The following is a 23,110-nucleotide window of genomic DNA, read 5'->3' on the forward strand; positions in this document are numbered from 1 at the left end:
CGAGAAGTACGTATGTGTGTGTGGATATATATGCATGTATGCATTCACTAATGGGTCTGTGCAAGTGTTACTTTTTACACTAACCACCTCCGGAAGCATCTAGCAATGTCAGTAGCTTCCAGGAGAGAGACATTACTCCAGAGACTCTTCCTGATTCACACGCTCCTCCCATCAGAAAGGACCCCAGCGTGTACAATGGTGGGTAAGTGCCAGGGAGACAGATCTTGCCCACGCCATTGCTCCTCATTCTCAGTGTTACCCTCCTGTGCCTGGACCAGGCCTATGCCCTTCTACACTGTGCAGTAGGGAGGAAAGGCTCAAACACGTGGCTACTGAGCACTGACACTGCACACAACACACCCTAGCAAACCCTTCCTTAGAGGACCAGCTCTTCAGAGGAAAAGATGCTGTAGATTTAAGAGGGCAATGAGCAAACATCATCTGGCGTGGGGTAAAAAGGACGTTCTCTTTTTTTAAAATATAATCTCTATACCCTTTTACAAATTAAAAGCAAAGACAGTGCTTGGGGGACTGAAAGTAGGGTCAAGCTGGCCCCTGATTTTATGTGGTGCTGGGAAGGCAGGCACTCTACCGACAGCTTCGCCCAGTCCTCTACTCTACCAGCTGGACCATATTGTTAGTCTCCTCTGTATCCCATTAGAGTTACATGTGATGGTTTCCATAAGAATGGCCCTCATAAGCTCATGCATCTAAATACTCGGTCCCCAGATAGTGGAACTGTTTGAGAAGGATTAGGAGGTGTGGCCTCATTGGAGGTGTGACACTGGGGACTGACTCTGAGGTTTCAAAAGACAATCCCATTCCCAGGTAGCTCTCTCTTTCTGCCTCGTTCTTGTGGATACTATGTAAGCTCTCAGCTATGACTCCAACATCATGCCTACCGTCTGCCATGCTCCCTCATGATGGTCATAGACTCTAATCCTCTGGAACCGTAAGCCCCCAAATTAAATGCTTTCTTTTTATAAGTTGCCTTGGTCATGGCACTTCTCACGGCAATAGAAAAATAGCTAAGACGTTACTTTAATTTTTTTAAAAAAAATTCCAAAAACTATATTCAAATTGAAGTCACCAACTGACACACAAATATGACTCTCCATGATGCCACAGGGCCACTAGTGTAAAATCCAAGAAATTGTTAGAGCAATGAAAGCTTTCCAATGCTAGAAAACAATACAGGAAGCAGCAGACCAAAGCCCGAGAGCACACCGGAAACCAGCAAAGAAGGACTAGTGGAGGCAAGTCCCAAGTACAAGGGCAGAGGACCTTCCTTCTAAACAGAGCCTCAGTGAAATTCTGCATTCAGACCCAAGAAAGAGAAAGTAAGGACCCTGAGGCAACCATGGGAACTGTAGAGTCAAGACCTGCTTTCTCAGAGGGCAGATTAGACGACCTCCCTCCCTCCAAGTATCTGCAACCACCAGTGGTTGGCTTATACAGGAAAATGCTGGCTTATTCTGGAAAGGATGTTAATGGTTGGAACTCAAGAGAAGCAGAGCAAGGCTTGAGGTGTACGGCACAGGGGTGGGAATGATGGGGTTAGAAATTACCCTACCCAAGGAAAAAGCACAGCAGGGACTCTTCAGACCATGGTTCAAGCCCTTGCTTACCCTGGCAAGTGTGGGTAGAAGCCTGCTTGTGACATGGCCCCACCAGTGTGGAACCTGAAGCCAGCCAGGCTCTTAGTGGAATAGACCACACCAGCCATCCATATGGTTAGCTTCATTATGAAATGCATGCACAGCCATGAGTAATCACACACTCAAGAAGGAACAGGAAAAGAGAAGAAGAGAAGGCCAGCAAAGAGCAAGGTGCAAAAAGAAATGGAAAGTCAGACAATTAGTGTCTTCGGAGAGACTTGGGAGAAGGGGCAACGGATGAAGGGAGAGTTAGTTGCCATCAAAACATGTAGTAGTTTCTAGAAATTGTAAATGATGGTCTCCTCCCCACCCCCAAATGCAGCAAACACAATGAACAAGAAAATGATTCTGGAAATGGCTGAAGTCTGAGACCAGAAGTGATGGGGAAGCTATAAGGAGATGAGCTGGGCAGTGGTGGGGCATGCCTCTAACCCCAGCACTCGGGAGGCAGAGGCGGGTGGATCTCTGTGAATTCGAGGCCAGCCTGGTCTACAGAGCAGGTTCCAAGACAGCCAAGGACACACAAAGAAACCCTGTCTCGAAACAAACACAAATAAGATGAAAGAGGAGTTGATGGATAGAAAAGATGTAGATGCCAGCATCCATTCATTTAACAGGAATTAATACAAAGGGAAGGAGTTGCAGGGAAGAGAGGGAATCAAAGGCATAAGAGAGACCCTCCCTAAGCTGGGGGTGTGGGGCAGGGACCACAGTCTTCAGGCTTTACAAGCCTGACAGGTGCTAAACAGGGTAAATGGAAATAAAGTCCCAGACAAAGACCGTGGTACTTTGTACATAATTGGCCTCCATGAACTCACAGGGAGTAGCACTATTGGGAGGTGTGACTTTGTTGGAGTAGGTATGGTCTTGTTGGGAGAAGTGTGTCACTACAGGGGAGGGCTTTGAGGTCTCATATATGCTCAAGTCATGTGTAGTATTGCAGTTCACTTCCTGTTGCCTGTGGGTCAAGATGTAGGACTCTCAGCTACTTCTCCAGCATCATGTCTGCCAGCACGCTGCCATATCCAACCATGATGATGGTAATGGACTGAACCTCTGAAACGGTAAGTCACCCCACTAAATATTTTTCCTTTATAAGCACTGCCATGGTCATGATATCTCTTCACGGCAATAGAAACCCTAAGACAGAAGACCTCCTTGTACTAACAATTTCAAGCACCCCCTTAAAAAAGATAGAAAGTCTTCCAAGCTTCCAGAAGAAAAAAATAATAGGCCATCCACAAAGGAATCCACCAGACTTCCCATCAGAAGAGCTTTAAAGCCAGGCTCCTGAAAATCCAGAGGAAAGTGAATTGAGGTCTAATTTATACCCCGGATCCAACCAGCCATCAGCTGTATTTGTAGAGCATTTGTCCCATATGCAGTCAGATTCAGAAATTACTCCAGAAGCACTTGTGGAGAACAGGGGGAGCCTAAGAATGCAATTTCAAAATGGGAGCTTGGGGGCTGGGGGTGTGGTTCAGGGCCAAATGCATAGGGCTCCATCCCAGCAAGACAAAGCAAAGCAAAGAGATTAAGGCAAACAAATGAAAATGAGGGGAGGCTGAGGCCAAGTGAGTAAAGTGTAAAACAAATTGATGAAACCTGAGTCCCGGCAGAGGAGAGGCAAGCCTTGGGTAGGAGTTTCCCTTCCCCTGTAGATCGGATCACATTCTGTGGAGTTAGATATGCATACATAACCACACCGTGGTTTTCCTTGGGTTTAAGTACTCAGAGGTTCAAGTCTGAAAAGACTTGTCCATGGTTCCGGAGCAGGATGGAAAGGTTATAGCCCTAAGAGTTAGGAGGATGGGGTCTTACGTACTGGTGTGGAATGCACGCTGTACAGAAGCAACTGGAAATTGCAGAAACGGAGGGATGGTGTGAGCCCGTGTGTGCCAGTGAGGGTGCATTTTTGAATACTACATATCTGTATGCTTTACGTGTATACATTTTATATTGATGGCAACATTCTTGGGAATCTTGGGTTTCTCTTCTTACACCTACGAGGAATTTTTAGAAGCATGTACAATGTTTAGCATCTAAAACTGCAGATAATGAAGTATTAAAGATTTATTTAATTTACAGTCAGTCTTGGGGATATGCTGCTTTTGAAAAGGCCTCCCGAGGAAGTAAGTCCAACTGAGTCTGAAGGAACTCATCTAAAGCCCCAGCTATTTTAATCCATACAAACAAAACAAAACCAATAAACAAAACAAAAACCACATTGGAAGAACAGCACTGCCCCCTTGTGGAGACGCACTAGATAGTTTGCAAATGAGGGCTTTGTTTTTCGGGTTGGGCTTTTTGGTTTGTTTTGCATAACATTACCTTTTGAGACTTATGGCCAGCTGAAAACTGGGCTATCCTCCACCGTAAGCACGCGTAAGGATTGATGTATGGAATGGGGTCTCACAGAGAGAAGCTAGGGAAGGCATGGCCAATGTTTAGGAAAGATTTGTTTTGTTTTGTTTCGTTCTGTTTTGGATATGGTGTCTCAGGCTCACTACGTATGGTTGGCCTGGGAATCTCTAAGTAGACCAGACTGGCCTCAAACTGGCAGAAACCTGCCTACCTCTGCTTTCCCAGTGAGAAGATTCAAAGTGTGCTGCACCCTGGCCAGCAATGGAGTTTGTTCACCATACCCAAGAGCCCAATGGAACATAATGTCAAATCTCTTACTTAGCTTTGCCAGGGCAGAGGTACACGTGGGCCTAGGGAGATAAACAGGCAGAAGTGACAGGGTAAGATTTATTTTTTTAATCTAGAAAAAATGCTTAAATTTAAGTCTCACTTTGCATAAACAATACTTAATGAAAACCATGAATTCACCCTGGTGACTGAAAGTGAGCCTTTCCACCCCATCTGCCACAGCAGAGATGTTTGCATGTTGGGGGGAAGTTAGACCGCAGGACCTCTGTATACATGCATGTATCATTTCACAAGTATTTCTGATGCCTATTCTGCTAGGTCGGTGCAAAGCCCTAAAGTCACATGGACTGTCTTTTGGAATGACTCAAACACAGCCATGACTGTGGCATCCAGGAGGAATCAAAGTACTTAACCTGGCAAGGCTTCCTAGAGCCCAGATTATGCCAAGCCATGGGTTCATGGCACCCATCCACCAAGCTCTTCGGGGTTGTTCTGAGCCCAACCCTGGGGTAGGTGAGAGGGTTGTAGAAATAGATCAGACATGATCCTTGTTTGGGGGGTGTTCACATCTTGTTGCAGCAATAGTAGTGGTTTAGGGGGATCTCAGGAAGAGCAGAAACAAAGTGGTTTGTGGAGCCATGCCGAGGAGATGCTTTAGAAGCAGTATTGTACTACTGAAAGAACACCCCAAATATGCCAACCTCCCTGAGATTCCAAGGACATAGCAGAGTTAGCATGCAAGTCATCACACTGGCTTGTTAATCCTTAGATGTTTGGTTTAATGTGGAAAAACAGCTGCTTCTTTCAGGGGGATGGGGTTAAAATGGGAGAAACGTGCAGAGAGTACTGGGTGAGAACGCTGGCAGTCGGCAAGCTTTCTTTTCAACAGATTTATCAAAGGATAGGTTAAACATCATAAAACTTACCCACTGTGTGTGTGCAGTGAATGGGGTTGAGTACATTTACAGAAGTGTGAACCCAGCGGAAAAGTGCCAGAGCATCCTTGTTGTCCCAAGCTCTCTGATGCCGATGATAGTCCTTTTGTTCTGCTTCTTTCATGGCTGCGCAGAAGGAATCCGGGGCTATCATCCTATGATGACTAAGTGTTGCCAACTTGACAACTCTAGAACAAAGACTCTCAACCTTCCTAATGATGCGACCCTTTAATACAAGTTCCTCATGTTGTGGTGACCCCCAACCATAAAATCACTTTTATTGTTACTTCATAACTGTAATTTTGCCACTGTTATGAATCTTAACATAAATATCTGTTTTCCCATGGTCTTAGGAGACCCACGTAAAAGGGTCTGTCAATCCTTGAAGAAGTTGTGACCCACAGGTTGAGAACCACTGCTCTAGACTCTGCTGGAAGATGGGCCCCTGGGCATGCCTGTTGGGGATTATCCTGTCTTAACTGAGATGAGAAGACAGGCTCATTGCAGAGAGTAGCCCTCCCGGCTGGGATCCTGGGCTGTGTACGTGAGATGGAGGGCATCATGCCATCGCCAATTCCTGCTTCCTGTGATGTGACCAGTAGTTGCCTTAAGTCCCTGATGCTTTGTCATGATGGACTGTACCTTGAACTGTGGCCAGAATCAATCCTTTCTCCATTAGGTTGAATTTACTGTGGTATTTTATCATTGCAATAAGACACTAAGATCCATCCCAAAATACGCTACGGGGTATGCTAATTATTTCAATTAAATTAACTTAGTGGAGAATGTGTGCTAACGGCGGCAGCTTTCCTGTTCCCCCAACTACAGAGGATGACGATTGTCTCTCCCTTCCCCGAGCTTTCATGAACTAAAGTCACACTGAAGACTGAAATCCGCCAACACCAGTAGACAGCACCAGTGGCACCCCACTGCATTCTATTTCAGAAGTGAACAAACCATCTCTTTTGTTCCTCCGAGGTGAGAACTGTTCTTTCATCAATGAGTGTGATAACACGGATAATATTTTGCCTGTTATGAAAATGCATCTTAAGTATCCACATGTAAGTCGTTGTGTGGGTGTGTTTCACTTGCTAGATTTAGCAAGCAAACATACAGGGTGGCCAGTTACATTTCAGTGTTGGGCAAACAACAAACAGTATATTCTAGTCAATGCAAGGATGTTCTTACAATAAACACTTTTTCTGTTTATCTAATAACCAGGTTTCATTGGAAATATTGTTTTCTTCTCTGGCAAGTCTACTGCACATAAATACACGGAAATGGAACTGCTGGGTCATGAACCAAGGTTATGCTTAGCTTTCTAAGAAATCCAATTTGTTTTTGAAAGATTCAGTCACTTTACATCCCAGAAATGAGTGGAGGGCTTTGCCAAAGAAAGTGTTAACAGTTGGTATATATTCTTTTCTTTTTCTCCTCTTCTTCTTAAAAAAAAAAAAAAAAAAAAAAAAGACAGGATCTTTCAAGCCTCCTGCCCCAGTCTCCCAACTGCTGGGATCACAAGCATGTCACCAGCAGTCTCTATGAAGAATTAGTAGACATCCATGTATCTTCTCAGGAAGATGCCTACCAAACTCTCAGCCACTTTTAAACTGGACTCTTATTGATTTTTTTGAGCTCTTCATATTGTTTGCATCAGGGAAATGGCTCAAAGGGTGTTTGTCAACAAGCTAACCACCGTGAGTTTGAGTCTCCATGAGTCTCCATGGTGCACAGAATCTAATTCCCCAGGCTGTTCTGTGCACTAAAATGCGCAAACATGTACCACCCCCGACACACACACAAAAAGTAATTTTAATGTTCTTTATATATCCTAAACACCAATCTTTTCAGGCATATAACTTTGAGATGCTTCAGTCTGGTTTGTCCCTTTACTCTTAATTATGTTCTGTTTGCCCTGAAACACCTTTAATTTTAATAAAGTCCAATCTATCAATTTGTTTTCTTTTTTTTTTACATTGTGATATTTATTCATTTTTTGATTTTTTTATTGAGAAAAGAAAAAAAAACATAAACAAAAAAACAAGTTTCCACCTCCTCCCAGCCTCCCATTTCCCTCCCCCTCCTCCCACCCTTCTCTCCCTCCTCCCACCCTTCTCCCCCTCCCTCTCCAGTTCACAGAGCAGTCCGGGTTCCCTGCCTGTGGTAAGTCCTAGGTCCTCCCCCCTCCGTCCATATCTAGGAAGGTGAACATCCAAACTGGCTAGGCTCCCACAAAGCCAGCACATTAAGTAGGATCAAAACCCCGTGCCATTGTCCTTGGTGTCTCATCAGCCCTCATTGTTCGCCATGTTCAGAGAGTCCGGTTTTATCCCATGGTTTTTCGGTCACAGTCCAGCTGGCCTTGGTGAGCTCCCCGTAGATCAGCTCCACTGTCTCAGTGGGTAGATGCACGCCTGGTGGTCCCTCAATTTGTTTTCTTAGTGGGTTTTGTTGAAGTCCTTTGTGTGGTTTTTCATACTTCATTCTAAGAACTGTATAGTAGAACAGGGACCTCTATAAAGATTTAACCCTCTTGCTGTCTTTTTTCTTGTGAAATATGGCCATCCCCAGTGGCAACTGTTAAATGCCACCCTTTCTCCCACCGGGTCATCTTCTAAGGGTTCATTTCCTGAATTTTGTTTCATTGCTTTGTATGTCTACCGTTATGCCAACACTCCAAAAGAGGATGTCAGAATCCTTGTAGATAAGAGTTACAGGTAGTTGTGAGCCCCCAACGGGCATTGAGAACTGAACTCAGGTCCTGTGCAAAAGCAGTGTGCTCTCTTAACTGACTGTGGATCAAGATGTATTAACTCTCAGCTTCTTCTCCAGCACCATGTGCCTGTATTCCATCATGTCCCACCATGATAATGGGCTAAACATTTGAAAATGTAAGGTACCCAACTAAATGTTTTCCTTTATAAGAGTTGCCATGGTCCCGGTGTCTCTTCACGGCAATAGAAACCCTAAGCAAGACAGATACTATGTATTTTCCCCACAATTTCGCCTTTAAACCATATACATCTGAATCTAAAGAGTGCTGCTTGGGCTTTAGCTGACAATTATTCCAACAGTTTTACCATTAATGGCTTTGGGTTTTGTTTTGAGGCAGGTTGTGCTATGCAGCCCAAGCTCCCTGGAAGCATGCACACCCAGGCTATTCCCAAACTTGGGACTGTTGGACCTCATCAAACAGTGGATTCTTATGACACCCTGACCGAGTTAGGGAGCTTATCCATTTCTGTCTTCCAGAAAAGAATGGAGCCACTGGCACTGGTGGGAAAAAGTAGTTTATTTGCATTGCTTCTGTTTTCTACTGTAGTGTTAGGACGTAACTCCTAGCTTCTATTTACAGTTCTTCTGGAATATTACTACACATACCATGTACAATTTTAAAAACTTATGGGAGAAACGCAGTTGTGTTTTTCTCTCTTCTTCACAGGCTTCCAAAATCATTCAACTGAAATGAATATTTCTATGGACATCTGTACATATCTGAAAGGGCAGAGATCACACCAACAGAGTCAAAAGATTTTGCACAAATACAATAAAATACAGACGACAGTATAGATGATGTTATTTGGGGTACAAGTAGAAACAATACAGTACCATCTGAGAACTTAGCAACATAACACTCACACTTTACAGAAATAAACTGCAGACCCGGAGGATGCGACAAATACTAAAACATTATATACACAATGAGGTAAATGTACCTTGGTCTCTTGAGAGGTAATTTAAGTTTAAAGCAAATGACATTTTGAAGCATCTCCTTGACATACAAAGAAATATCAACTACTCCATTCCATTGGCACAATGTGAAAAAGGGATTATCAAAACACAGTTCATGATACTCAACTCAAAATCTCATAGAAAACGAAAAGCAAATTCGCTTTAAGTTTTAATAAAGAGGTTGAATGTTACTGACCATATTTTAAAAATGTTTGTAAGAGTGCATAACAGGATTGAAAACAGCGTACTGACAGCCCTCTGCTTTCCTAGAGAGAGCCCACAGAAACGTCAACCTAACACATGAACTGCACTGCCACCCGAGACTATTCTTCAGACTCTTAATGCGTTGACATGTTCTGCACTGCGACAGAACATCTAGGATCTCCACATGTGGAGCCAGAACACTCCATGACAAAGGGACAAAGAAATGATTTGCGACCATCCTTTCAGTGCACTGAGCGAAAACACAAACTTCTGCTATGTCTAGTGGGCAGATTTTGGTGTGCGTGTTAATCAGTACTTTGTCATTGGTTTTACTATCTGATAATAGGGAAAGAGTCAAACATGTATGGACTGCAAATAGTCACATGATCACTTTAACCTGTGCTGAAAACCAAAGTCTGGAGTTCCTGATGGCCATGGTACCACATAGGGCCTCAAGGCACTTCTTGAGCACTACTGCAGTAGTGGGCTACAGGCTCAGCTCCTCGGCCTCACCGCTCTACTAGGAACACAGCTGGCCACTGTTTCTGAGGCGAACTCCTGCTGCCACCTGGCTGTCACCCTCCTCTCTGCTCAGAGCTAGCATCAAAGCAGAGCATCCCCGGCCCCATGTTTGCAGACCACTCCTCGTGACATCCAATGACTCCGTGAAGTGGGAAAGTGTCACAGAGCTTCATCAACCACTTCAGTTTAGGTCTCAAACAGCTCTTCAGTACAAAAGCTGGAGGTGGGGTGGGGGACAAATCTCTGAGCCAGGGACAGCAGAAAGGCAGACCAGGAGAAACACAGTTGAAATGTAAGGGGCCCAAGCTGTCTACGCCTCAGTAACTCGCACTTCCCTCATGCTCTCGGCCAGGGCACTGACAAGGTGATGAGTCATTTGTCAGAGTAGGTTTTAGCCATACTACGTCTTGGAAAGGGGAGGGTATTTCTGATAGGTGATATAAACAATAGACTATATTACAAAATAACATAAAATTATTTTTCTAATCAGATGTATTTGTAGTCATAGCCACAGTAACCATGATCTATCTCAGCTTTTAAGTTATTTTCATATTCATATTGGCCACTTGGGATTAGCAAACTATCCCTCGACAAAAAATTAGCTATAAACACGTAAACTCAATTGAGAACTAAATTCCAACTTTAAAAAAGTTCCCTGATTCATCAAAAGCACATTTTATCCACTTAGGCAAGAACAACATAACGATTCTTCAGCCTCTGATGTGATGAAACGCATCTTCGGAAAAACCCATTTCCTTGTATGAAAGCGAGAAACTGTATTACAACTTCAACTCAGACAACTTTTGGTATGTTCTTAAAATTATATAAAAATAGTTTTAGTGATAAAATGCATTGGTCCCCTGGATTTCCATAAAGCGATCTTAAAGGGTTAGAAATGGAGAGAACAAAAAACAAAGGCCCCAAAGTACCTGACCGCAGCACTAGAGCTTATCAAGCAGGTGACGTAACACACACCATAACAACAAACCCTCACGCTTACTCACACTGATGAAATCATGATAACTACAGAAAAAAACTCAAATTTGTATTCAAAAATACTAAACTCTAAGCACTTTTCCCCACGATGTTTTTAAATGCACGAAGCTGACACTAATGCCTATGTAACATGTCATTCATCCTACAGTTACTTTGGTTTAAGACCAAATAGTCTTCAGATTTATCCTAGGTTGAGATAAGACATAAACAGAAAGCAGCTGCCTCAGCATCAATAGTCACAATCTCTTGAATAAACACTAGAGGTTATCTTGACCTTCCTATCTGGGAACTGCTACCACTACGCTCAACATCTTGCCTCAAGCAATGATAACACTTTCCTCTCAGAATATGATCACAGTGATAGAAAGGACGTTGAAAGTCATATGAGACCTGCAAAGACTCAGAGCATGGAAATAAAACCCAGGCTTAACCAGCTAACTCCAGCACTGATGAAAAGACCCAACAGGCTGACTGTGAACATTTCATGTGGCCAAGAAAACATGAAGGGAGCCTCCACTCAAAATGGGCTGCTAGCTGCCACGTCTCCCAGTATCAGGTGTGCACTGTATTTAGTGCTACCATGTAACCATGCAGTTGCAAGATCTATATATGAGATAAAAAGACTGAATTAAAAGCTGCCTTCTTCAAAGTGTAGTGACCTCAGAACTCCACTAACTCTACCCTTCCCAAGATAGAATCCACAAATACAGCTACATAACATGTGAAAGTCAAGTACACCTGTTGCATATTCAAATGAACTATCTCTGCCTTCCTAGAAAAGGCCTATTATTTAACATTAACCACATTTGAATTTTAAATGCAATTCATTTCAAAACAGAAAAACCAGTCTTTGATTAGATGAAGAAAAAAAATGGCTTACAGAAAAGCATACAACTTTTGACGAGGCAGCAGACAGAGCTCCCCTTTCAGAAGAGTCTGTGTGCCACAATGACTAAATCCATAAAGCACTGCGCGTGTCTGGAGTGCCACTTGGCTTTTTAAAATAAACTCAGAAAACACATCTCAGCTGCAAAGCTTCAAAGCTCAATGTGGGGATGTTCCCACATGACCAATAACTGCTTCTTAATGCTACTGCATTGCCTCAGTGGTTCAAGCACATTTGGGTAGGAGAAAGGCATAAATATCGAATGACATCTACCACAAAAACTTTAAAAAAAAAACCCAGAAAAGATTTAGGTTACTCAGAAAAATAATTTTTTTGAATGAAAACAATACAGGATTTAACACAGATTTGCAGAAGTTCTGTCCGTTTCCATTCAGAAAGATGGAGAAGTGGCACTTACTGGTGCACACAGCCCATGCTGAAGGCATGTTGTGTTCTGAGTGTGAGGAGCAGGAGCTACACAAACACAATGCATCAACTGTGCCCCTCATGCCTACACGAGGCTGTTTCTTTTTTAGACTACAGAGTTTCAGGTGTTAGTTTCAGATCCTGAAAAATTATAAAACAGTACATTCAAAGTGGATCAAGGAAACTAGTGGTTCAGAATCCTCTGAGAATGTACTAACAGGAGCGAAAACCACAAGTGCTTCATTTAACTCGACGCCCCAGCGCCATCACTGCACGGATGGCCACCAGCACAGCAGCTCCCTAGGGGCCAGCAGTCCTTTTAAAAACAAAAGTAGACTACACAACATCCTGTAACTGTCCTGGGAAGAAGCGTCGCAGTGCACAGCAAGGATCCCCATGGCGGCCTCTGGGCCCAGAGGAACTCTGGGAAGCTTTCAATTGACCATATTCCACTGCAGCAAGAGGAAGCAGTGCCCTCCGCTCTCCCAGTGAGGTAGAACAGGCCTCCCAAACACGCCCAGGAGCAGATATGAAGAGAGGAGAGTCCCCATGAAGTTGCAGTTACATTTTGATGCCTTCCTGTTGGCTGAGCTGCGACAATGTTTTTTTAATTCGCAAAGCTGTCAGTCTAGCTGCTCCATTGGCATACCAACATTCTCTCATAATTTTAGCCATCACTCTCAAGGCCTACAAGAAAATATGAGAAAATAATTAATGCATATATACCACTTGCCATTAATCTGAGAAGACCTTCTATTGGTGACTTTTAAATAAGGTTCCTATTCTAGCGTTGTTTGTAGTAGCAAAGGCAGACTTTAGTATCCATCAAGACCCAGGTGCCAGTTCTGGAAAGGCTGTGGGTGTGGAGCTCTCTCAGGGGACTTCAAAAGGCTGATGCCACCTGAGACACTGGGTGAGAACTTAACTGCATTATTAAGTACTTTAGAACAAAGCTTAGGGTAGAAAGTAGGGAGAATGGCTCAAAGGGCTGGAACCCTGGCACTGTTCACTCCAACATTTCACAGCTAGGGACCCTGCCACTTCTCCATCCTAGCAGACCTGAGAGTTTTCATCTGAGAGAAGACCTATCTCTGGTTACAGAGCATAAGTGCAGGCATCCCACGCCGGAAGCATACTGAACTCTCAGAATGTAAACGTTCTCCCACAACAGGGGAAGTAGTGCTTGTACATTCTCTTCTTGGGTAGACTCTGAAGGTATCTCCTTCTGGAAATTTGGGCAGCCCAAGAGAACAGACCTGAACAGATGACCAACAGTGACTTTCTAAGAAAACAACCCAAAGAGACATAAGGAAGCTGCAGTCATATGACACGGGTTCTACCAGCACCTAGACCCTCGTTAAAAGTGAAAAGGGTCTGGTCAAACGTGAAAAAAGTAACATGAAATGGAGAAACTGAAACCAACAGAAGATACAGACAGAGAACACCACATCAAAGCTCTACTGTTAATGGATAGGGTGCAGCTCCTTGGAACAGCATTTGCACAGGATGTGCGAGGTCCCGTGTTCAGCCCTCGCACAGGCACCACCAAACACTGGTATTCATCACTGATCTGTGTGTAGTCTTTATGCTCAAAGTTCCTTCCCTCTCCCTCCCTCAGTGTCCCTGAGTCCCTGTATTTTATACTAGAGCACTACACAAATGTCTAGTGATGGGCTGATAAGGTTCTGTAAGTAGTGAAGAGGAGGAACATTCGGAGAACAAGTAAGTACTTGTAGAAATTAAAATTTTGAGAGAAAGGTAAGGTGGAGGTCATGAGGAGGAGGGAAAAGGGAGGGAGAATGAGAATATATGTAGTGGGTCTTCTTTCTATCTATTGCTTTTATTGGTTAATTAATAAAGGAACTGCTTGGCCTGATAGGTCAGAACATAGGTGGGTGGAGTAGACAGAACAGAATGCTGGGAAGAAGGGAAGTGAATCAGATGCCATGATTCTCTGCCCCGAGATGGACGCAGGTCAGGATCTTTTCCAGTAAGCCATCGCCTTGTGGTGCTACACAGATTACTAAATATGAGTTAAAGCAAGACGTGAGAATTAGCCAATAAGAGGCTAGATATAATGGGCCAGGCAGTGTTTAAATGAATACAATTTGTGTGTTGTATCTCCGGGGCTAAGCTAGCCATGCGGGAGCTGGGCGGGATGAAAAGCAGGCCTGCTCACCTTATCACTACAAACATATATGTGGAAAAACAGAATTAGAACATGAAGCTGATAAATCTCCCAATAAGTAGGGAAAAAATTGGGGACGGGAGTAGTCTTATATTCAGGTAAGCAGAGGTGAAGAGAAAACAACATGGGAAGCTATCCAAGACTTCTTCAGAAGTATTTCCTAAAAAATATAAGCGTCTAGATTTAAAGGATCATGAGCCAATTCATACATATATGTTCACTTAAACAAATATTTTTGTCTGCAGGTGTTAGACACAACAGTGAACAAACATGTAAAATCCTTGTCTTCAAAAAGTTTGCATTGCAGAGATAAACCAATTAATAAATTACTGCAAAATACAGACCTTCAGGGTGGCAAATGCTAAGGAGAAAAACAATTTAGAGGAGACTGAACACGTCAAGAGAGGCAAGCACTCATCTCAGTAGGAAGGGGGAAATGTTTAATTTGAACAGAGTCCTGAAAGAGAGGAGTAAACAAAGGAACAGGAAGACAGAGGCTCAGAAGGACAAAAATCAAAAATAAAACAAAAACAAAAAATCCAAAAAAGAATTCCAGGACAATCGGCTACACAGTGGTCCTGGGAGAACCACACTGGAAAGAGCAGAAGGCTCTACAAGAGACTATGTACTTGTTCGTTTGGGGCAGGTGTGTACCCTGCACATGTGCCGCTGGACACTGAACTGGGGCCTCACACACACTTAAGAGCCTTGTAAACCCCAGAAAAGGAGAAACTTGAAATAGCAATACGTACCCAGAACATCAGTAACTGAACTGAGAAAATAACGCGGCAGTGATGGCATCGATCAGCACACCGTAATAGTAACTGCACTGTACATGCTCTTAATGTTAGCAAATTTCTTCCCACTGAAAAGCCGTTTGTCCTTAAACTGCTTCAGTTATTAAATGTGTGTGAGCACTTCACATCTGTGCTCTCAAGCACACCCCTGTCTGTCGAGTTCCAGCACATGAAAACTCCAGTACGCTGAGTTGTCTCCTCTGGGTCTGCACACTGCATTTTACTTAAGATGTCACATAAAAAGGATTTCTTTTACTCTTAAAAAATTCTTAAGGAAAATAAAAACATTCTTTCTCTTTAAGTTTGTGTTCCCCATGTAACTTGTTACTGCTTGGGTATGTGTCCTCTGGACTTTCTTTCTAGGAATGTGTATGTTTGGTACTTTACCAACAACAAACAGTAGAGCTTTGTAGAAATTACCAGATTACAAGAGAAACTTTCCTAAAACCACCTTAGTATCATTCTTTGAGGCCCCATTAAGAGATCTAACGTTATTTTGAAATAGGGTCTCATGTAGCCCAGGTTGGCCAGAAACTGGCTGAAGTTAAGTTTGAACTCCAGTTCTTCCTGCTTTTACCTTTGGACTACCAGGATAACAGGTCTGTGTACCACAGCCCTGCTTTAAAGTGACACTGGAGAGCAACCCCCAGACCTCCCAGAGGGAGCACACAGACGCCAGTGGGGAACCACTGAGCTGTCCAGACGTCCCTAAACTATCAGACATCAAGTATGGAAGGCACATCCTGCTCCACTACTAGGAAAGAAACTGCTGTCAATAAAATCTGTCTAATGAGTCTGATGCATGCCTTTAATCCCAGCACTTGAGAGGCAGAGCTCAGTGAGTTCAAGGCCAGCCTGGTCTAGAGACAGCCAGGACTATTTCACAGAGAAACCCTGTCTCAGAAAACCACGAGAAAAAAGAAAAATTGTCTAATGACTTCTTTGAATTTATAGCTAAGAATGAATTCCTACAACATTCTTTAAGAGCTGGGGATGACCCCTCCCTCCTAGAAGCAGCCCTACACAATCCTAGGAACTCAGGTCACATCTGAAATGACTGTGCCCAAGCTCCTCATCTGACAACGGGCGCTAAGCTCCAGAGAACTGAAGAAACCTGCCCATGTGTGAGTCTAAGAGGGAGCCGAGCTGGGACTGACAGTCCTCATTCTTGCCCAGTGTCTGACAGTGTCTGCGCTACCCTGGAGGGAGGTACTCATGCCAATAGAAGCACCTTATTCCATTTGGAGGTCTAACAATGTTCAGACATGCCACTGACCACTGCAAATGTTACAGAGTCTTTCTAATACTCAAGAAAAGCAAATTATTCTACTTTACTTATTAGCTTATAAGAAAGAGAAAGAAGTGAGAATTTTCCCTTCCAGAAAGTGGAAACAGTGGAGCACAGCCTAGTAACAAAGGAAGCACTCACTTCACAGCTCTGCCATCTGTTTGGAATATTGGGCCTTAACTTCTGTTCACAAACTACTTTTCTCATTTCTTCAACTGATGGATCAGAAGGTACAAGGTCATAATAAGGCAGCTGGTAGTCTTCATGAATTCCTGTATTGGTTAGAAAACAATCCCAGTTAATCAGGAACTGCCTATCACTGTAAGGTTACTCGACAGGTTCATTACTCCGCCTCTACAGTGGGGAGGTGCAGAGACATCCACAGCTTTCTGCATGTATCTCCCCATACCTGCACCAATACCCCACCCTAGGGCCATCACTGCACCTATACTTTTGTGAAGGATAATGTTGTCAACCTGACAACTCTAGAATCCCTGGGAGATAGACCTCTGGGCATGCCTGTGAGGGATTATTTTGATTGACGTGGGAGGGCTCATATTAATTATGGGCAGGACTACTTCCTCAGCAAGGGATTCTGGAGTGTGTAACTAGACTGGATGTCATGTGACCAGCTCCCTCAGGCTCCTACCACTGTGACTTCCAGGATAGCTGTAACTGGGAACTGGGAGCCTTTCCTCCCTGAGCCTGCCTCTGAGGAGCACTGTATCACAGAACAGAGAAGGAACCCAGAGTGCTGTGGTGACCAGGTGGACACTCTGACTGTAGCTCCAGCAGGCAGAAGAAGATGATACATTATTGTGACCGCAGCCTCTGGCTGGATGCCTGGATATACTTATAAAGGGATGAGGCCCACATATCCCTTCCTCTGCTTCTCCCTGTTAACATATCCTATGCTATAACACCAAACATACGCTATCCCTTACTGTCTCATCCCAGATTCCTAAGCCTAAGAGACAATGTTTTGAGCAAACACTGACAAGTAAGTTCTTAGGCTAATATAAAACTAAAAGCTAAGGGCTGGAGAGATGGCTCAGAGGTTAAGAGCATTGCCTGCTCTTCCAAAGGTCCTGAGTTCAATTCCCAGCAATCACATGGTGGCTCACAACCATCTGTAATGAGGTCTGGTGCCCTCTTCTGGCCAGCAGGCATACACACAGAATATTGTATACATAATAAATAAATATTAAAAAAAAAACAAAAACTAAAAGCTAAAACAAACTTAATCTAAAAAGTACAAAATGTTAATGCAATTAAATGGATATGGATCTTCAATAATCAAGCTGGAAAAAACAACTACAGTCTTAAAAACAAAACAAAACAAAACAAAAAAGATGTAGTTGAGTCCATACTAAAAACAACTTCTCAGGTGGCCTTTTAAATAACTCAATCCAAGATGACAAGAGGCTAGGTTCTGACACTGAGACTCAACAGCAACAGGAGAGGACTGGATGAAGCTGTGTGCTGGCGAGATTTATCTTTTGTTCCCTGTGGTGTTTCCAGTGGTCACCTGTCAGACTACGGACTGTAGAATTTCAGTCAAGGGGGAAGAAAATTTTTGACTAACTTCTCATGATAGACTACTGGGGGAAGGAGAGCGATTTACCACCAATGGAACAGCGTCGAGCAATTTCCCAGAACACTAAGCCCATTGCATAGATGTCCGCACGTTTGAAGGATTCAAAGTGTTTCATATTTATGGAATCATCTAGAACTTCAGGGGCCATGTACCTAAAAAAGAAGCCAACATTTTAGCTGACATTCATTTTGAACTGCTTCATATATTGTCTTTTCCTTCTGAGAAAGACACAGATGTAGTAATAAGGGCGGCGGGGCTGCGTCCCCAACACCCCAGCCGCCTGCCTGCTCGGCTAGCTTATGCCCCGAAATAACAACACACAAACTGTATTCATTTAAACACTGCTTGGCCCATTCTCTTCTAGGCTAATTCTCACATATTAATTTAGCCCATTTCTAATCATCGGTGTGTAGCACCCCAAGGTGCGCTTACCGGGGAGATTCTAGCCTAGTCCATCCTGGGTCGGAGCTTCATCCCGGGAGCGGGGCATGGCGTCTCTCTCAGGCTGCTCCCGAGAGGAGAGCTGTCGAGTGTCTGACCTCACTTCCTCTTCCTCCCAGCGTCCTGTTCTGCCTACTCCTCCCACCTATCTTTCAACCAATAAAATGGGCCAAGGCAGTTCCTTTATTAGCCAATGACCTTCCTCCATCACACAGACATACAGAGTCTCAATATGAAGCCTTAGCTGGCCTGAAAAAGTTACTATATAGACTAGGCTGGCTTAGAAATCCACCTGTCTCTGCTTCCAAGGTGTCCAGATTAAAGGTGTACACAATCAAACCCAGCAAACTTCGTTTCTTTTTATGTTGGTTGAGCTGCTTTAAAAAAATGATTCACACTTCCTATAAAAAATTTCCCAAGTATATAAAGTACAAAGTGAAAAAAAATCGCCCCATTACCATGAGTGCTAACACAAGGGTCAGTCCTTTCGGATGCCTTATAAAAACACATACACAAAATATCACATAACTGAGATCATATCAGACTCAGGCAAAATATTAAGTATCTAAACTGGTTTGCAAATTAATGATGTTGATTAAATCCCATGAAATGCTGACACTGCAGGCAGTGCCATGCCATCTGTCTTCTTTCTGATCATGGTTTCTGAAAGACACACACTGAACAGCTGTGCTGTTACAAGCACCCTGGTGCGCATCACCCTCCACTACTGTTTAGGGGCATATTTTTTCTTCTTCTTCTTTTTTTTTTTTAGTTTTTGGGACTGGGTTTCTCTGTGTAGCCCAGGCTGTCCTGTTGTTCTGGACCAGGCTGGCAAGATCTGCCTGCTTCTGCCTCCCAAGTACAGGAAATAAAACTGTGCGGCACCACAGTCCAGCTCTGAGATTTCTAAAACTCTGCTACAGTTATAGGTCCTACAGACCACTACTAAGGCTCACTCAGCCAGTCATGAGTTTTGTAAATCCCCATGGAACCCAGAAACTGTAATTACAGTTTAGATTGTCTGAAGCTGCTGGATTTCTCCAAGTTCAAGGAATGAGTTTTGAAGGAATTGTGAAGTGATTTTTAGACACAGTAAGGCTCCGAGTCCATCTCAGCTTGTCAGAAGCGTGCTGACACATATTACTTAGCCAACTCGGAGGTTTTCTCATCTGAATTAAGAATAGTAACACCTATCTACGGAGGCTCTTTTGAGAACACACAAATGCAACAAATATTTACGAAAGTGTTTTAGGCACTTCAACAAATACCTGGAACACAAAACTGCTCTTAAGCTTCTTGCAATCCAATGGAATACAGAGACCCAGACACATAAGTGGACAGAACATAACATGAGAACAGTTAGAGCAAACACCTCAGATTGTCATTTATCATGGTGCTGTGCCAGGAACATGTAAGCGTCCTGAGGACCAGGAAAGGCTTTCTGGAGACAGGAGGGCTATTAAGGAACAGTAGAGGATGTATGTTTTAAGGACAGCATATACAAAAGTTCTAAGGAAGAAAGACAACAGAAAATATGAAAACAGCCTTGCTACAGTACAGAAACCATGGCAAGCTATAGACTATTATTAGTTATTATTTGTGGTGATTTGAAAGAAAATGATCCCCATAGGGAGTGGCATTATTAGGAGGTGGCCTTGTTGGAGGAAGCGTGTCACTGTGGAAGCAGGCTTTGAGGTCTCATGTATGCTCAATCCACACCCAGAGAGACAGACCATTTATTGTTGCCTGCATATCAAGATGTAAAGCTCAGCTCCTTCTCTAGCATCATGTCTGCCTGTGTACCACCATGTCCCACTATAATAATGTACTGCTCCCCTGAACTGTAAGCGAGCCATCAAAATTAAGTGTTTTTCTTTATAAGAGTTGCCATGGTCATGGTGTCTACTCACAGCAATAGAAACCCCAACTAATACATTACTGTTCTTACAATTAACCCAGTTAAGTTCATAATGATACTTTCTGGAAGGGCTGCTCTATCAACAGGCTCATTTTCAAGTTAGGTAACCAGGCTTCAAAGGAGTAAAGACTCCAAAAGCTTGTGAACAGTCTAATGAAGGACCAAGTTTGAGTTTCAGAAGAGATGGGTATATGAAAATAGGAAAGAAAAGGAGTTGACATAAGGCATTATTAAACACCACTTATTCCTAAGTATACCTTTTAGTGCCTACTCTGTGGTTTGGAGCAATATCAATTGTATCTGTGGCAGAATCATGTCTCACAGCCAGTCCCAAGTCTGCAATACAACAAGTTCCGTTCTTCTTCACCAAGATATTCTTTGATTTCAAATCTCTGTGAGCAATAGCTGGCTTTCCTATTGGAAACCAAAAGTTAGAGATGACTGCTTAACGAATGACAGCAACCACAACTCACTTTTTAGGTGCCGAAGCTTCACCTGTCCCATTGTGAACACACTAGAGCGACATCACCTATAACAACTAGGCTACTACTAACCTCACTAAGTCACTGTGCCAAAGGGATGAATTTCTGTTTAAATTTTCAGACAACAAAATCTAACAACTTAAAAAATTAAGGTGAAAAAGTTGTTTATTGATCTCTAAGTAAATTTCCGTATTTCTGAGATTTGCCTTGGAAAAACATTCAAATTTTAAAAGCTATACATTTCCAGTTAAGTTTTGAGTTTTGAATAGATATTACATTCACAGGAACTTAAGCTTAAATAATAGAACTATAGAAAGTATTACCTTGGGTACCAACGATCTCCATGTGAAGATGGGCAAGACCACTTGCAGTGGACAGAGCCAGTTTGATCATCCCTTCCACTGTAACAGTGTATCTGTTCAAGTAATCAAAAAGGGAGCCGTGCTCATGGTAATCCGACACCAGCCACAGCTGAGTCCACGTGCCGTTGTCTGGAAGTCAGGGCACACATTTCAGTTGGGCTGCAGCGCATTTACAGCTATTCAAGCCTTTACCACTTTCCACTCTCAGTCTTGATCACACAATTGCAACATGACGTCACCTTAAGTTTGCATGAATTTCTTCCACATTCTTATATTCAATTTTTCTACACTTTTATGTGTAGTCCCTTGGAGTACACCCCCTATTCTTGAGACAAAGCAAGGATAAATATTTTCACTTAGGAGAAAAGGACTCATATTCCCACAATGTCGATTTTCTTTAGACTACAGAGTAGCAGAGCTGGGGCTCCTCAGTTCCTTGGAAGGAACCTGGGTGAGATTAGTTAGTGTGCAGTGTTTGCTTCTGGAGGGGAAGAAAGGCACAGGGATTGGGGATAAGAAACACCCAGGGAGCCCAGCACGGCCTCAGTGTGGATGAAAGAGCATGTGACAAAACTGACGTGAGCTTTGGTGAGGACTGACAAGTTTTAGTGACAGACTGTACAGTTCTCAAAGATGCCAGACAAGTTGATTATAGCTTCAATGTTGTTACCTCAGGAAACCAAACACAGTGGTACCTCTGATGCTGAGAAAGGAAGTGTCAGAAGAGACAGCTGAAAAGAATCAGACTAAGCTTCATTTTACACAAGGTGATGTAGAACCTAAACCACTTGGAATGCGGGTGCTAAGAGTTCCTAGGTAAGCTGATACATGCATCTGAAATGATTTCCCAAAGCAGTAACAGTAGGATGCTAGTTAAATGCTATTAAACTTAGAAGTAGATGGTAAAACAAGAGAAAACACAGCTCAGTAAAGTCATATACTGGCTAGTTTTATGTCACCCTGACATAAGCCAGAGTCATTTGGGAAGAAATAATCTGGCTTGTGTATGAGCCTGAAAAATGATGTGGGGGGGGGGGGGATTGGGGAAGGCACTCACTATGGGCAGTGCTGCCTCTAGGCTTGTGGTCCTGAGTGCTAAAAGAAAGCAGGCTGGACCAGCCATGAAGAGCAAAGCATTCTCCATGACCTCTATTTCAGTTCCTGCCTCCAGTTTCTGCTCCAACTTCCTTTCATGTGGACTGTGATCATGATATATAAGCTAAAATAAGCCCTTATGTCCCCAGTTTGGTTTTGGTCATGGTGTTTTACCACAGCAATAGAAAACCTAACTAAAACAAGACAGACTGACTCAGAAAAGAATTGAGGGTCTTTATACTATTGATTACATGGCCTCAGACAAGTTTCTCAACAGGGTTATGCTTCTTTTAGACAAGAACAGCAACCTACTTCGAAGACTCTTAAGATGTTAAAGAGAACACAGAACTGCATTTCTTTTTAAAGTAGGTAATACGCCAGGCGGTGGTGGCACACGCCTTAATCCCAGCACTCGGGAGGCAGAGGCAGGCGGATCTCTGAGTTGAAGGCCAGCCTGATCTACAGATTGAGTTTCAGGACAACCAGGGTTATACAGAGAGATCCTGTCTTGGAAAACCAACAATAGCATCAACAACAGAAACCAAAACAACAAAAGGAGAGGAGGGGGAAAGTTGAGGGATGAGTAGGGAGGGGAGATGAGATCAAGAAACAAGATGGAACTACAGAATATGGAGATTCCTTTATTTTTAATTTTATTATATGTTTGGGTGTTTGACCTGCACGTATGGCTCTTTACCACTTGTGTGCCTAGTGTTCACAGAGGACAGAAAAGGGTACTGGATCCCCTGGAACTGGAGTTATAGGCAGTTGTGAGCTGCCATGTAGGTGCTAGGAGTTGAACAAAGGCTCTGAGCCATTTCTTTGGCCCCATGCATTCTTGATACTTCTAAAAAGAACTTATGAGATTAGTGACACTATTTTTTTCTTCTCTTTTTTTCCTTTTTAAACTGTTCTTCCTTCAATTCCTGAA

At 43.2% G+C, this 23,110-nt stretch overlaps 1 protein-coding gene across 2 annotated transcripts in view; it reads right to left on the minus strand.

Moving 5' to 3' along the window:
• Positions 1-8,519: 8,519 nt before the first annotated feature.
• Positions 8,520-23,110, minus strand: part of Tgfbr1 (transforming growth factor beta receptor 1) — a 52,705-nt gene continuing 38,114 nt past the window's right edge. For both annotated transcript variants that reach the window (XM_041667532.1, XM_041667531.1), the window contains exons 5-9: positions 21,046-21,213; positions 20,498-20,654; positions 17,909-18,033; positions 16,426-16,556; positions 8,520-12,698 (exon numbers count right to left, since the gene is read on the minus strand). In XM_041667532.1, the coding sequence (XP_041523466.1) occupies positions 12,573-12,698; positions 16,426-16,556; positions 17,909-18,033; positions 20,498-20,654; positions 21,046-21,213 (707 nt within the window). In that variant the 3' untranslated portion in view covers positions 8,520-12,572. The remainder of the gene's footprint in view (positions 12,699-16,425; positions 16,557-17,908; positions 18,034-20,497; positions 20,655-21,045; positions 21,214-23,110) is intronic.

The sequence above is a fragment of the Microtus oregoni genome, unplaced genomic scaffold (genome assembly GCF_018167655.1).
Source record: "Microtus oregoni isolate MIOR12 unplaced genomic scaffold, Mior012 000017F_ref0000208, whole genome shotgun sequence".
In the NCBI taxonomy this organism is placed as follows: Eukaryota; Metazoa; Chordata; class Mammalia; order Rodentia; family Cricetidae; genus Microtus; species Microtus oregoni.